The sequence below is a fragment of the Cryptomeria japonica genome, chromosome 3, assembly GCF_030272615.1.
Source record: "Cryptomeria japonica chromosome 3, Sugi_1.0, whole genome shotgun sequence".
Taxonomy (NCBI): domain Eukaryota; kingdom Viridiplantae; phylum Streptophyta; class Pinopsida; order Cupressales; family Cupressaceae; genus Cryptomeria; species Cryptomeria japonica.
Window position 1 is genome coordinate 362,179,389 of NC_081407.1, and position 17,526 is coordinate 362,196,914.

A 17,526-nucleotide genomic window follows, 5' to 3' on the forward strand; every position below is an offset into this window, starting at 1 on the left:
CCATTAATTCAAACAAAAGATATGTTGAGCTCTAGAAGGCGGTCAGCTCATAAAATCAAGACAAATTTGTTAATAGATTTAATGTTCTCCAAAAGGCCTCTCAAAATGGCAATCGTTGGATTTAATAACCCCCAAAAGGTCTATCTAAGCTGCAATCTTGAGGTATCCATTGTCATCTTATCTTTTCAGCCTTTTAGGGTATAAGAAGAATTGGCATTTTGAAACCACAGAAATACGGCTATAAATTTGGAGCTAGAGAAGGAGCCACCTGAGTCTCTACAGCTTCAACAATGTCAACAACAATTGAATCTCTAGGTTTTAGCTCTACCAAAATTTTAATTTTCATCATATCACATCCTTTCCTTCGGGGAGAACAATTATTTAACAATCAAGCAATTGCAAATCACAAGTAGAAATGCATTGTATGCATACTTATTTTATGTGTATGCGTAGAAGGAGGAAATTTCTAAAATGCATATAGGGATGGGTTGCATCACCAGGATAAAATGGAGAAGGAAGATATAACAGTATAAACAAGGAGTTAATAGAAGCCTTGATTAGCCATGAAGTTCCAAAGAATCTAAAACAAATAAAGGCAAACAAGCAGCTCAAGGTCCTCACCATAGTTCTCATCACCGGTACCATAACTCTGACAGGACTTGACATATCAACCAAGATCTTCTAGCATCAAATATTTTGCATTCCCTGTGAGCTGCTTATGGCATATGAAAAATCCCTGTCTACTACAATGAAATGAAAACTTTTGACAGGTGCACATAGTAAATCCTAGATTTCTCAAGGAACTACAGTTGAGAAAAGATCATATTAATATACTCCTCCCAAACAATTCTTCTCTACCTCTCCTAAACTATCTTAAACTACTTTCACTTATATTATAAGCAAATGAAGTACGTAATAGCTAAGTCACATAATCACAATTCTTTGAGTAAACAAATCATGGAAACCCTGACAAACATAACAAGCTTAAAAACATTTATGCATTGTGTTTGCTTCAAAGAAAACAATTTTGGAGAAGAAAGAAACCATGAAAAGGATAGAAAATAAAAACTTTACCCATCAATCTCAAGGAAAGAGGAAGCTCAGCTCTCAAGAGTTTTGAAGCATGAACCAAAATGTCTGGCTTCAAGTAAATATATGATTGTAAGGAAACTGCTCTAGTTCGGACCTGCACTTCCAATTGGTGGATCATTATGTTCCATGTAAAGGCAACCATATGCCTCATTACCCATATATTACTGAGAGAACTATTTAAAAATATTTATCCTTAAATTTATTTCTGGACTCATATGCATTACTTAGTAAGACATGTATGTGCACAAAGCAATGATAAAACTAACGTGAAACAACAGCAAAGTCTATCCCAAGCATAGCTTTTTAACATAATCAGAAACAAAAAAAGAGCATTCAAATAAATGGGTGCTTAACATTTAACTAGTCAAAAGACATCCCTGGATAAATTTTAATTCAGGCATCCCTTTTATATGATCAGTGATCAAATATCCAAATAATGGTGGATTATGATAATAGTTTATACATACCTCAAATGCTTCAGTCTTCAGTTTAAGAGTCAATGTACGGCCACGGAGACTTTCCTTCTCCATGTCTCTCGATAATGTCTCAGCAATATCATCTACAAGTTGAGAGATAAATAAGTAGAAAAATATCATTGAGCTTTAATGAAATGAAGTAAAATGCATCTTGTTATTTCCTGGTTAAACTTGATTAGTTATCAATCAATGCTACTGAGGGATGTGAGTTCTCACTTGCACAGGGCACGTCCTATCAAGCATGCATCTGAATCTGTATATTAATAAGCTATTACCCTATTCATTCATATTCACCTATCAGATTATGTATTTCACTTTTCAGTATGTAAATATATTATATATTTGCTATGATATACTCAAAGTGATATCAGAGCTAACTTTCTTGTAACTTGTGGTCTGCAAGATTGTTGTTGTTTCCACCCTCGAAACCCAAACCTGAAGTTTGGCTTAATTTAATATTTCTGATCAAGAAAAATATCCCTAATATGTGGCTTTAATCTTTTTAGGCATGTAGCCAGATAAACTATTTTTTCTTTTAAAAAGATAAAAAAAATTTAAGTAAAAAAAAATAAGTGTTCTGTAATGTCCCCTTTTGGAAGGACACTAAATCTTGCCCACTATACTTGCAAAATTATTGCAGGTTATTATTTTCAGTCTGTTGTTGTAATTTGGACAGATTCAATTTGATGCCGTTTCCCTCTTTGAAAGTTGAACGCTGCCCTCTTGGATGAGTACTATTGCTGAATGGTTCGATCTATATTTGATTGCTGAAGATTCTTTTCTTTCTGAGGAGAATTGATGTTAATTGTATTGATTTTCTCCATTGATTGATAAGTACCCTTCAAAGCTTGGAATAATTCTCCTTTATACTTTATTGGTGGAAGGGTCACCATCTTTCATAAGAAATGAGTCACCACTTTTCATTGGTGCCCTTGAGAATAATATATTATTCCCCAAATTGATCTCCCCTTTTTTATCTCCTCAAATGAAAAATTCTCCCCTTTATATCCTCCAATGTGAGGGAGAGTGACACCTCTTCATAATGGTCACAACCTTTCACAATTACCACCCTTTCGGAGAGTCACAACCCTTCATCATTGCTGCCCCTTTGAAAGAGTCACTTCCTTATCTTCTTCTCATTAATGCTTCCTTAATTCCTTTGCTCCTTTCTTTCTTCCTTCATCCCTTTTCTCCCCGAATGAAGTTCTCTTCTCTCCCTTTTATCTCTCATGTTTGAGGGAGTCACAACTTTTCATTTCATGTCTTTTGACCATCCATTAAACTTAACTAAATTTAATTATATTAATTTTTATTTTTATTCTTTTATATTTTTATTTATTATTATTATTTATTAAATAAATCCTATTTCAACAAGGGGACATTAAATGTTGAAAATAATTCTTTGATTCTAATTTGATTTTAAAAAATCCACATCTATTTGAACAAATGGCAATAATGAAATTGTTCATAAAACACAAGGTTCAAAAAATATAACCCATGCCAAATCCCACTCTGCTCAAACTATTTTCAGCTCCTTCCCTACATCTACTCCATGTGTACATCCACTGATAATTTTTCTTGAGATTATTTCCCCTTTCCTATTTCCTTAATAGAAATCCCTCGTTTTGTGTTTCTAATATACATCTCTTTAAATTTTTCAACATGACATCTCCCTTCTTTTCAGCTCTTTTCCAAAGGACTGTATGCATCCCATGCCACATTACTTCCCCATTTCCGTGCTAATCAATCGCTCATACTTCCAGTGCCATTTGAGTCTGCTGCAATTCACGCCATTGTAATTGTAAGTACCAGTCTGTGCAAGATCTGTTCTCTACGCTGCACCTATATTCGTTTGCATTCACATCTTGAATGTTATTATCTTTCCACTTCCTCTCTACTATTTCCTTGTGTATTCCCTGATGCATGAACTACACTCCTCATATTTTCTTCCTTCTTCCATAGTTTGTATTTCCTACCTCTCTGATTAACCTGATCTCTACTTAATTTTGTCAATTATCATTTACTTCTATTGTCACCATTTATTATCTTAATCTGATCTACTTCCCACCACATTTTCCAGACAGCTACTTTCCTTGCATATTCAAGCATCCATCACTAGCCACTTAAATCTCCCTACTACAACTTCAAGTGTATAATTCCAAAATGCTCCAAGGAATGGCAGACAAGAATAATGCATTCAATTCCTGCCCCTAGGGATTTAGGCTTTTGATGGAAATCTCCAAGAGAGCCCCACAAACTTACATGATCCCTCTAAAACAAGCAGAATGGGGAATCTTAGGACATCCCTGACCAGCCATCAACATTAAAATTTAAAACAAAACAGAAGAAAAGAAAAGAAAAAACAAAAGAAACAAATAAAACTCCAAAAAAATCTAAACCTCCAAGGGTGCCAACCAAGGCACCTTATCTAATGGTTTTTGTGTTCATTTTGGTGTTTTGAATGTCATTACTTCAAATTTCATTGTTTGCATCCAATACTTCAAGCTTTGATGCTATCATATTATTTTACTACAAGGATGGTCATGCATCATTTCAATGCTTTACCTTCTATTTTAGAAGATGTCAATTCAATTGTTCATGAGCTTCATGATGATTTTACTCCTTTTATGGCTACTGATAGCAATTTACACTTGAATACCTTTCCTTTGTTTTACAATATATGTAATGAGCAAGTCCAAGATGCTCGTGCAAGTAAGTACATTGCTTTTATTTTCACATCATCTTGCTATGCCTACTAACAGCGATTTTTCTCAAGCAACTCGCGACAGACACATGGATGATATTGATGCTTCAACGCCTAATGACAGATTGGTTCATGCACTTTCTATGCAAGTATTATTAAAGACCCAATTATTGACGGACTTAGTGGAAATAAATATGCAAAACATGTTAAATAATTTTTATTTTTATATTATGAGCACATACATCATGATACTTTCCTAATGAATGCAGTTAGAGACACTTCAGTTGATGATGATTTACATTGATTTGATGTCTCATCCTTCTTATATGTCATTCATTACTCTTGCATCTGCATTCATTATGTACTTCACCCCTTGCCATTAATTGTGCTTGTATAGTGCTTCGAATCTTTAAACCTCTTGTGACCATTCCTTTGAAAGCCTCAAGGATCCATCATCCATCCATGCTTTATAAAGATAAAATAATTTTAGATGCACAATGTTTCCATCATTGAACATTTTATGGATTCTCATAATGCAGCATATTTTGAGGACCATAGTGTACATGATTATCATGCTATCCCATATATGTATCTCATTATCAAATATGAGCAAATACGTAACATAAAAATAAGTGAACATTATTGTGATATCTATCAATCTCCATTTGGATCAGTTGAGGATGGTATCCAAATCATTGATGATCAATTTATTGCATCTTCCTCAACACACCTTGCAACAAAATTCCTAATGCTACTCATCATGGTTCTTTGTAAGTCAAGGATGTTATTCAATGCATGCCCATTAATGATCCCAGAGGCATTCTCAATGCTTGTAATAATGATTCTTTTTCAATCTTCTTGTATCTATTGTTGATTATGCTCATATGGAAATGTATCCAAAATTTTCTAACAACTCTCTTTCAAATAGTGTGAACTTCCAAATAGATCCATCTATCAGGAAACCAAAAGAACCACCAAAGTAAAGAAAACATTGCCATTCACTTCCTACAAATGATATATATACTTTATTTTGTTTGCTTTGAGTTTCTTTGTTTGAATGTCCATTGCAACTATACAGATGATGCAAAGCCATCTTTTACGGTGCATGTTGACCCATGCAGCCATCAAAATTTGTTTTGTTCCATGACCTACTTTCTCCTCTCCTTTGTTTTCTATTTAGCTGTATGTCTCCCCTATGAAGTTAGGACAAATGAAAGTTACACAGCATCTTCAACAAAATTTCATTTATTCTTACCAAAAACTTCCTTACTTCTTGGTTCTTTCTTTGGCCTTTTTATTGAACCATGAACGTTGTGTTCCTCTTCATTGATCTTTTATATTTTCACATTATTTACTTAGCCTTTTTCTTATGCCTTGTTTGTCATGATTTTCCTATTTTTGTACATTTTTGTCTCTTTGTACACTTGTGGCAGTTGCCATTCACATACATCACTCTGCTTGGCTTCCCCACTTGGAAACATTTATGGAAATTATTGTCACATACCCCAAAGGCACACAATCATAACTAGTTATAGGCAGGTCTTAATCATAGTTCCAAAGTAAACATGATTGAAGTGTAAATTTCCTAACCATGTCTTTATGATTTATCATGTGATATTGTGATGATGATGAATATTTTTAAAATGTTCCAATGCCAATCCAATCCAATATATGTATTGAGCGTAAATGTCATGGCCCAATATCATTGTGAGTAAGTACCTTGTATATTGTGATACTTATTAATGATTTTGTTCATCTAAATGGTTAGATTCTGGAGTCCTTGTCAATATGAATGCTGAGTTCCCAAAAGCACCTCTTTATTATACTTAATACACTGCCATTGGCAACTATTATTGTTTGCCCTCTTGGGTAAACGGTTAAATGCAGAAAGTAAATGCACAGAACATAATGGAAATACATTAAATAACCAGTCTCTATGTTAATTCAACAGTCCATGTACATCAAGTGCTTATAACATTACATTTGACACGACTATCATGATCATACTTCGAAGAAAAGGTACACAATATATAATACCCGAAGGGATGCGACACATCCGTCGCGACTCCAACTACCTACCCGTCGGCTAACTAACTGACCGCCGTAACTCATTATTACCGACGACAACATAAACATAATATAACAACATAACATAATGATTATTCCCGGCAACATCATCCCCCCCAAGAAAAGAAGTTGACTCCGACGACTTAATACAAAATAGAGATGAACGGCAGAAACTACTGATGCCAGTCGGGCCCGGATCTTATACACTTGCTGCGTCCTCGCCTGAAAACCCTTTTCTGCTACCATCCGATGCTCAAGTGCGGATTTCACCAATATTGCTTCCTTTGCCATCACAGTCCTCCTATGCCTAACCCAAACTTGTCTGCAAAACACGTTTTTCAGTCTTAGCTTCCACCAACTGCTACTCAATTGATACTGTCTCCCTAGCCAATTTGTCCTTGATAGCCACCCGTGCTGCTCTCCCGGCATCCAACTCCTGGGTACGCTGAACTAAGTCTCACGCGACTATTGCCCCCAACCTGGTGGCCAGCTCCTCCCGAGCCCTCTGTGCATCCACCAAGGCAACCTCACGTCCAGCCGAGACATACTCCGAGTTCCTCAAAGCGTACCAGTCATGCCTGGAGGTGGCCACAACCCGCTGGCACAAAGGCTAGGAGACACCTCAAATCCTCCATCACACTCCCCAAAGCCTAAAAACTGAACTGAATAACTCCCTAGTGTCATACAACTGCGTGGACCTGCAATGTCTTCCCTCAAACTCTGTTTGTTCCCAACCTCCAAATCCGTCTCCCTCTACGACTTATGGCTTCCCCACCAATGCTTAGCTGCAGGCTTCTTCCTCACAATACGAACAACCACAACACTTCCCGTGGTCTTCTGTAGCTCAAAATAAACTGGGGGTCTGGGGGCAACGCCCCCAACGGGGTCGAGGGGCAGCGCCCCTCGCAGGGTGCTGCCTCGCAGTACAGGGCGGGGTTGAGGGGTAGCGCCCCCGCCGCCAACACCAATTTACAACCTTCAAAACCCCACGAAAGTCCATGGCGCGCATCATTTCTGTGATATTTTAAGATGCCAAAAACCCTTCTTTTCTACTCTGAATTTCCAGTGTCCTGGCTTCAAACTCCAGCGAATCTTAAATCTGGTCATCGTCGTTTTTTTTTTTTTTTAGCACTGAAATGTCCCCAATGGCACCCCGGCCATACAACCTCCCTGTACGGTCAACAACAGCAGTAGCACCTCCAATCGTGCGGCCACCTTCCCGTGCAGTCGACACCATTCTTATTGTACGGACACACCTCCGGTCAACAACAGCACAGGCACCTCCAATCATGCGACTGCTTGGTCTACCTGTGGCGGTCGTTTTGCCCTTACGTGGCTGTGTGGATTGTGCGGGCTTGGTCTCTTTTTTTCTTTTTCCTTTTGTTGCTGCTGCGCGTTGGTGTGCGTAACCCTTGCTGTGCATGTTGATCGGGCCGTGCGATGTGTCTTCCTCCTCCTTTATCCCTTGCTGTGCGGCGGTGTTCGGTGTTGTGCGGTGGTCGGGCTGTGCGGTGTGCGGTGGTGGGTTCATGTCTCGGCAACAACCTTCGGTGGCTCCCACCGCACGGTGTGACCGCCGCACGATGGTGTCACCGTCGGTGGTTCCACCGCACGGTGGTGTCACCGTCGGTGATTCCACCGCACAATGGTGGACACCGTCCACCGTCGGTGGTTCCACTGCACGGTGGTGTCACCGTCCACCGCACGGTGGTGTCACCTTGGTCCCACCGTACGGTGGCCATTTTCCCTTTTTCTTTTTTTCTTTTTTTTTGACCGTAAGGTCGCTGTCGTACAACCGTGCGATTTTTTTTCAAATTTTCTTTTAATAAATTTTTTATCGTACAGTCGCTTGTCATACGACCGTACGTTTCTTTCTTTCTTTCTTCCAACCATACGGTCATCTGTCGTACGGCCCCGTACGGTGGTGTTTTTTTCACAATTTTTTTTTTCGTACCGTGCAGTTAACCGTCTCGTATGACCGTACGGTGTTTTTTTTTTTTTAAAAGTTGTCTAGAGAGTCTTCAGCTCAAGTCCCCTGTCTCTGGGATCGCTCTTCATCCTTCTCAATTTTCCTCGCCCAAAAGTCTCCTGCTTTTGTCCCGTGCCTCTCGAGTCGCTTGCCCGGCCTCTTAGGTCCCCTTCCATCCTCTCGGGTCCCCCTTCGGGCTCTCGGGTGTCCGTCTGGCCTCTCGGGTCCCCTGCGTGCTTCGCGTGGTAGGGTTTCAATTTGTACCCATTGGTGGCCAATCTATTTTCAATGGCCATCGGACGACCTGGAACCACAAATTCTACAAGGACCACAACCTCCTTCCCGTACATAAGAAGAAGAAGAATAATAAAGATTTTGAAGACTGTGGTCTTCCATACAGGGTTCCAATCATTGCCAACACTCTTCGGATTATCTGCGTCGCCAGGGTTTGGGGCGTCTCCCTTCCAATATTCTTTGTATTCCAGTAGGTACACCTCTGTTGGTTGCTCTAGTTCCTCTACTTCGAGCCTGTAGCTTTGGAACATTTCATAATCCTCCATTTGCCAGTGGAAGAGCCCGTTAAGTGAGCATACCTCATCTCCAGAACATCCCTCCAATTTGAGCACCCCTTCACTGTTCAGCTCCATCGCGTTCTTGCCCTTGCTTTCATCGGGACCCCCTTCCCCTTTATTAGAGTCCTCTGAGTCCGAGTTTGAAGAGGCGAGCTCTTCGCCGACATCTTGGGTGTGTAGGTCAATGGTATATTTCCGCCCTCCCTTCTCCATGGAAAGTGTATTTTTCTTCCAGTTGTGGTTTACCCTTGCGTTGATCAACCACGCTCTCCCCAGGATGGCGTCATAGCCTTTCTTCTTCGAGGGAATAACCACAAAATCTAACAAGAATGGTTGCGTACCAATTGTCACTTGCTGGGCCATCAACAGGCCGAGTGGCTTAATGCCGTGTTGGTCTGCTCCCACCAGGTTGAATGTGGGTGGCCACAGGGTGGGCTTCCCAAGCCGCTTCCATGTTTCTTCTGGTAGTACATTCACCCCAGATCCCCCGTCCACAATGGTGTCCTTTAGAATGGTCCCACGGATACCCATTTCTACCACAGCTGGGTGTCTACCACTGCTCACGGCTAGTAACATCGGGTCAGTCGAAGGGCTGGCGGGAACCTCCACCTGTGGTGTACTCTTCGTAGCAGTGGCGGGAACCCCTACCTGTGGTGCACTCGACGATGCGGTGGCGGGAACCCGTACCTGTGGTGCACTCGACAATGCGGTGGCGGGAACCCCTACCTGTGGTGCACTCGACGATGCGGTGGCGGGAACCCGTACCTGTGGTGCACTCGACGATGCGGTGCTTTGCACATTGGTGAGGATGGCAGTCCTCAATTGTGGCATAGAGTCTAGAAGGTCTTTTACCTTTATCGGCACCTCTATCTGCAAGATTTGCCCAATGATGTTATTTTCCGCTTCCATACGGAATGATGTACTCGCCACCTCATTGCCCCGTCGTTCGGTCGTCATCTCACGTTCAATATTGGCCTTTGCCTCCCGTAATCTCTCCTTCTCAGTACGGGGGTCGAGATAAGTGGCTTTTTTCATCTGGGCACAAGTGATCGCCAGTACTTCTTTCTCACCAGTCTTCTCAACCTTCTCAATGTTGAGGAGATTAACCCCTGCCTGTGGGCAATTTGCATCCTCATGGTCGCCTGGCCCACACCAACGACAGAGGTGCTGAGGGGTGGCTTCCTTCGTGCAATCACGGGCGAAGTGCCCCCACTGATTACAGGCCCTACATTGGATAATTGGCCGGCCCTTGGCGTCATACTAGATACGGCTTCCGTTATTGTTATTGTTGCTATTCCTTCCGCCGCCGCGTCTGTTGTCCCGGTATCCTCCAGATGATGCCGTTGTGTTAGTATGTTGGCCGGTACCCGCTGGTGTGGATGTTGTGGCCTGCTCCGTGAACAATACCTGGTTCATTTGTGTACCTCGGGTTTTCATGTTGTATGGGCACTCCTTGGTGGAGTGTCCCATCACTTGGCAAATCTCACAGAATGCCTTCTTTTGGCAAGTACCCTTTGTGTGCCCTTCCTCTTTGCACTCAGTGCACCATATGTCCCCTTTGTTCCGACTAGTGCTTCTCATTATTTTAAATTCCTTTCTCATTCGCTCCATGTCTTTCTGGAGCGCTTGCACTCGTTTGCCAACCTCGTCATCGCTGCTGCTTTCCTGTGAAGAGTCATTGTCCTCGGATGAGGATTTATTACTTTTCTTCTTCTTTGATGTTTTGTGTTCGCTCTCCAGGTCCATCGCCCTATTATAAGCGTCGTCATATGACGTCGGGGGTACAATTTTCATCTTCCTCCGTAGGGAGGATTTCAACCCTTCAACGAACCATCGTTTCTTCAATCCATCTGCGGGTTGGCTTTCCATTTTACCCAAGAGTTCTTTTAGCCTCCGACTGTATGCCCGTACTGTCTCCCTGGTACCTTGTTTGGTACTGTATATCTCCGTCACAATTTCATTGTCATCATGGAGCAACCGAAACTCCCCCATGAATTCCTTCTGTAGATTGGCCCACGTGGCCACTTTTTGCTTGTCCACATCAGAGTACCAATCTATGGCAACTCCTCGTAACGTGGCTGGGAACTGCTGTACCCAGTCATCCTAGTCTATTACTCTGTTGGCGGACCAAATGGTTTCACATGTACGGCAGTGCCGTAAGGGGTCTTCCTTGCCCTCCCCTGTGAACTTTGGCAATTTTTGTTCACTCGCCATCCCACCGCTGGGTCTCGCTCCTCTAATTCCTTGTGTGCTTGTACCTGGCGATCCTCCGCCTCCTGCAACTGAACCTCCACTCGTGGGTCCTCTGGAAAAAGTTGCTGACACCGAACCAAACAAATTGCCTCCCGTACGATACCCTTGTGCTCCCTCGACACCTTCGGTCGTACCGTCACCTTCCGGTGTCTCCCTCCAGTTGTCCTCTGAAATGGACAAATTCTTTAGCAAGTCTCTGGTAGCATCGATCAGGTTTAGACTTCGCCTTGTTTGTTCCACCAACTCTTCCCGACTTCTTACCCTATGGTGGTATTCTGGCGAACTGTAGAGTTCTCCTTCGGCACCCTCCGTGACTCCTTCTGGCAGCCCTACAACAGTGTAGACAGTGTAGTTCTCTCCGTCTATCTCTGCCTCCTCAACCTCCGTGACACCTCCTGGGTTCCCTTCGGGCAACCCCTCGGCCGGTCGTCCCTCGGCAAGCTGCCTTAGCCTACGCCTTCGTTCTATCTGTTGTCTGAGATTCAACGCGGTTTGTGCCACTTCCCATTCGTCACTCTGTATCTTTTTATTTTTGTCCTTATTTAGTCTATTGGGCATAAGTCACTTCCATACACCGCAAACACACGCCATGTACACAAAAAAAACTTTTATTATTTTTATTTTTATTTTGCCTTTCGGCCACAATTTATATCAGCAGTGTGTCGGGATTATTACAAGGTTCAATTTCCTCCTGGCCTGGCGCCATCTCGTTCCGTTACCTGTCCATTGTTCTCTTTGTAGCGTTGCAGGATTTGTTGTCATCGCTCTTCCTGGGCAATCTCCTCCAGGCGGGCTTGTTGTGCCAGCGATGCCTGTGCAAGCAACCGGGGGAGGTGGTTCATCAACCGGTTTACTACCGGGCTAACCTCCAGCGCTGTCCACACGGCACTTGGTGGGATTTTTGCCTCCGCCACTTCTCGTCGAACGTATGTCTGAATGGCTACCTGGAGCAAAATTGAAAATTCTCGCGTTGCCGTGTCTTCTCCTGTGTAAAGTTCTGTCTGCCATCCGTGTCTTCCGTTCCCGAGTTCGTCTAGGCAACGGCACCAAATGTTTGCCCTCTCGGGTAAACGGTTAAATGTAGAAAGTAAATGCACAGAACATAATGGAAATACATTAAATAACCAGTCTCTATGTTAATTCAACAGTCCATGTACATCAAGTGCTTATAACATTACATTTGACACGACTATCATGATCATACTTCGAAGAAAAGGTACACAATATATAATACCCGAAGGGATACGACACATCCGTCGCGACTCCAACTACCTACCCGTCGGCTAACTAACTGACCGCCGTAACTCATTATTACCGACGGCAACATAAACATAATATAACAACATAACATAATGATTATTCCCGGCAACAATTATTATATAACTTATCATTATAATAATTACTAATACAAATTTTAAGTAATACTTAGCAAATACGCAGTATGTTTATAAATTTGAGCACCTTAGTGAGCAGCAATTCAGATCACAGCAAGGGCCCAGTAAATAATTTGATGAGAATTTAAACCATTTGACATAAGTTTTGTGGTAGCAGACAGGGAGGTTGAATGTTGTACATGAAAGGGCCATCTTTCCTGGTAAAGGGGGTTGTACTAGGAGTTGGAACTCCCAGACTGATTTAGATGCCTATAAATTTGATGGAAATCAGTTAATAAATGGAAGCCAATTATTTCGCAACAGCAGACATTACAACTGCAAATGTTGTTCAGGCAAGTTACATGTTCTATGTCAAGAGTAACACCACATTTTTTTTCATAAAATTTTAGAAAATGTTATTCCTTACCATTTTTACCCGTGTTTCTTTGTTGTACAATAGTGTTCAAGAGTGGTTTATATTTTTTCTATAATGTTATCTAGATGCTGCAACCATTAATAAATGAATTTGTTTGCTGAACTGCAATCTAATTAGATGATATCTGCCAAAACTTATGTCCATGCCAATAAACACGGACATCTTGACTCTGTATTAAACATAGAGATGCTCTAGACAATTTGTTATAATCCAGTAATTTAATGAGTGAATAGTTGCATTTGCTGAACAGCAGTCTAATTAGACAATATTTGCACAAACATATTGTTGTTCCAATAAGCACCAACACTTCTGCAAGTATTAGAGATAGTGATCTGATATAATTTGGTTGCATTTCAGTAATTTCTACATTTTTCTAGTCATGAATTTTGGCAATCATGTAAGCCATCTTGGCATCAGCAGACCTTTTATGAAGATCTGCATTTTAACGGTCATATGTTCTTATCTAGACTGACATATTTTTAATATAATCTAATTATTGTAAACCAACTAAACCACAGAGAAAAAGGGGCACAGTTAGCTCTATTTCCATATAGTCTTATTTTCTTCCTTCTAGCAATCCTTCAATTTTATGAAAGGAACATTGATGTCCATAGCCCAAGCTTTGAATCTGTTCACTCTAATGACTTTTGTTGTTCAATAAACTCCAACTATCGTACATTATAAGCTACAATTGACATTTTCCATCTACAGAACATTGCACCACTATTGGATTACCAAATTTTGATGAGCCAGCTAGAGAAATTTGAAGCAAACCATTAACAAAGTAAGAGAAATTCCATTGACATTAAATTTGCAAATTTCTACATATAAGAGATTTGGAAAATTAGATTTTGAGCACTATTATTATCACGGAAAATAAGATAAGTTTTTTCTTGGAAATATTGGTAATGAGGTTTATGGTGGGCAACATAGACTCCATCATTTACATAGGTAATAACGTAATCAGCACAGAAAATAGCAAGGTGTCCCTTGTGTTGTAGTGGAGCCAAAAACAGAAAGGTTGGTTCAAGTGATGAATTCATTGTAGTTAAATTTAAAGACATAATTATGCAATGGGAAAGTCTATTTAAGTTTGAGTCTATAGGCATCTTAGTAGGTACTTGGGTAGAATTGTTGTCACCCGATAACATGATTGCAGTCAAGCTGTCAAAATACATCAAGTTATTAAGTTCTATTGTTATATAAAAGTATCATCAAAAGTGTGACCTTTGATGATCACCTTATACTCACATATGTGATCACTTCTTTTGGCACTGACACATCATTGCTCTATTGCAACACAAATCTGTTAACTAAATAGATAGTTAGTTGTGCTTGTTATGTCGTGCTATTTCTCTCTGTTGTTATAATTGTTTAGTATTGTTTCCACGCAAATTGTAGAACACTTGGAAAATATGAGACAGGCATAGAAATTAATATAGAAAGGTTTATACGTTTTTAAAGGAAATGCACAACGGGACACTACCAAGAGGCACAAACTACCAGCTTGATGGTGAATGTCCTATCAAAATTGCTGTTATTCATTTATAAATAACCTGTAACCCTGTTCATTCATACTCACCTATCAAATTATATATCGTATTTTATGTTTAAATATGTCAATATCTTCCATTTTTATTATGTACCTAGAACATTTACTACACATTGAATGTAGCAGCATGCATATTTTGCTAGATATTTTGCAGTTATACTGTGACTCAATTATTCCATTATATCTCCACTTTTGGAGAGAAATAAAGGCATTTAACTTCTGAATCAACCCTAGATAAATATTATTTCCCAAGCTCCATTAGAATCCTAAGAATATGCACATCAAAGGATATTTACAAAGCACATGATCAGTTGTCTCGCAGTGAAAAACAGGTTAGCTGGATATTGCAAATCATCAGCATTACAGACATGCCTAGATGGTAAGTGGTCTTTGCAATCTAGCAAAGGAAAAAGTTTGAAAGACTTCAGCTCATCACAACCTAACCCATGACAACCAATAGAAGATTACATAAGTTCGTCCATGACAGTTACCCATTTTCAGTAGCCAGCCAAAATGATATCGGCAGTTTCAGAAAACTGTAAAACAATACATAGAATATTTACAAAGACCCCGACATCAACAAGGTACAAGCAATCTTGCAAGAGAATTGACTGACCAAAACAATGCAAATTATAAGCAACTAAAGATCTTATGTAATAGGTCATACGCAATGCTGTTGAGGCTGTATACCTACGGACCATCAAATTCATCCTGTTTCATCAGACACTAAAAGTTTGCAGCAACTTGTTCTGTGTCCAGAATGTGACATCATTATTCGAAACATGAGTGCTGCATACATAGTGCTATAATATTACTAGAATTTTTTGGTCGATTTCAATGCCACTCCTAAAATAATACAGATAATAGCTGTCAGAAAACTTGAAAACTCTGATGTTATAGAAAGAAAGCAGTCACTACTTCTAGAGGAATATCTGGTATTTAGCAACAACTGTCTTACCAATTAAGAAAAGGGATAAACTTACTTAATGAACATCTATTAGATCTCCACTTCAAAGTCCCTACTATTTAAAATGCAGAGCATATTTATGTTCATTAGAATTCTAAAAGTAACAAAAGCAATGCATAACTAAAATTTATACCAAATATATTGGCCTAAATGAAAACATAGAAGGCCAGTGCAACTTGTAATATAAAGAGCAGTTCAGGCAAATAATACAAAATAAACAACCAAAACTTCAGAAGAAAGTAAATATTTGTTTCATACAATAGTTCATAACCAAAAAGGATGCTTACCACCAGTATTAACAGAAGAATAAATTATAAATAAATACTGACCCAGTTTCTTAAAAAGCTCAATTTCATTATTAGTAGCTCGAAAGGTGCGCTCAGTGCTTATACTCTTCCGATGTTCCTCTTGTGGAGAATCTACTCCACCCAAACCTAATCCAACGGAGAGGAAGAAATCTGCAATAAAAATGCAAACAAAATAAGATGATGCGATCCATCTTTTAGCAACAAAAACTCTAATATTTTATTTATGCTAATATTCCAAACTTAAATCATCAAAGCATCCTGCCAATCAGGTTCCAAATTATATTTCTAATAATCATTAAAGCTAGCTGAAACCTCAACTTGCCTTACATTACCACACTAAAAGTTGATGTAAATGCACACTTTGCATGTCTAGAATGATTGTAGAGCTTAGTGCAGACATAGCTAGACAATAACAACAAATAGCTATACGTCTGCAGCACTGAGCATCAGTCAGAGACTAAAAAACGAATTAAAATGGTACGCTTTTCTACTTTTCCAGAGTTGATCCTATGGAAATTCTCCAGTCTGTTAAAGGAAATAAAACAAGAGTAATCATTTTTTCAATTTGTTGCTGGATCTCCTGTCTTAGGTTTGTTTGGAACACAGAAAGCTGGTATGTAAGATCTGTAGATTAAATTTGAGACTTGTTGATAGTGTTTTTACGCACTATGCAACACAGAATAAAATACTAAGTATTCTATCCTCTCTAGAACAAAGACTCCCAAATGCTAAGCTGCGTGATCAAGTGGGATGACTCCAAGGTTCTTGAATGTCAGGTCTTGGCGTGCTCTTGGATAGACTCAGTTGTTCGATGTGATATTGCTGGAATCACAAGGTGGACTTACGTTGAATGTTTAAATGTTTGAAATATCGCTGGAACATGGGATTTCACTTTTAAAAAAAAAAGGAAAAATGATAAGAGTTGAGAGAGATCTAGTCTACTCCTAAGAATGTAAGAGCAATGGACAATCTTTGATGAAATTCAACTAAGTCTTGCTTTGACATGCTATGAACATCTCCACAAGGTTAGTGCAATCTCCTAAGGATAGCTTTATGATTTTCAAATCATCACAACGAAAAGACACCATCAAGTTGATGCATATCAATGGAGAAGCGATAATTGAAGTTAAGCTTTGGCTAAGATGGATCCAGTTGACTACACAAGGCACTTTACCATCGGCGAGGTGTTAGTAGTATGGATATACAAATTTCACCATTGATCATACACAAAGTTCTTTCATTCATCTAAACAACATGAAAATCAAATTGAGAAGTAGCGACCATGCAAATTGTTGAATCAACATATCAATTTCACCATATCTTCAATGAAGTTTACACGTCTTTTGCAACAATGTTTTGGCAACAATCTTTGCTATCTACTATTGAGCTACTAACTATTCACTATTCGCTATTGTCTTTCTATTAAGTTTCTATATCCACCTTTACAAATGAAGAAGTGGAGCCTTATATAGTGCTCTCATTACAATTGAGTGGCTCATATTGATTTACAATCAATGGCCAAGATCAAAAGCTAGAAACCCTAATTAAGGTTTGTTACACTCATTGCAAAGCATTTAATGCTTGACCAATGATAAATTTACAATTAATGGACACATCCTTTGAAAATTCAACCAATAGATAGTGACGGCAGGTGCATCGAACTTTGTGCCAATGTGGTAGTTATCCTCTTTGTTGGATGAGTTAGGTACATTGAATCTGGATGCCTTCTCATGAAATAATGTGATTGGATAAGTGAT

The 17,526-nt window shown here is 39.7% G+C and overlaps 1 protein-coding gene across 2 annotated transcripts in view; it reads right to left on the minus strand.

Annotated features, from left to right (window-relative positions):
- LOC131080008 (DNA polymerase kappa) overlaps positions 1 to 17,526 on the minus strand; it is a 147,557-nt gene that overhangs the window by 14,180 nt on the left and 115,851 nt on the right. For both annotated transcript variants that reach the window (XM_058018062.2, XM_058018061.2), the window contains exons 9-11: positions 15,791 to 15,919; positions 1,560 to 1,651; positions 1,075 to 1,186 (exon numbers count right to left, since the gene is read on the minus strand). In XM_058018062.2, the coding sequence (XP_057874045.2) occupies positions 1,075 to 1,186; positions 1,560 to 1,651; positions 15,791 to 15,919 (333 nt within the window). The remainder of the gene's footprint in view (positions 1 to 1,074; positions 1,187 to 1,559; positions 1,652 to 15,790; positions 15,920 to 17,526) is intronic.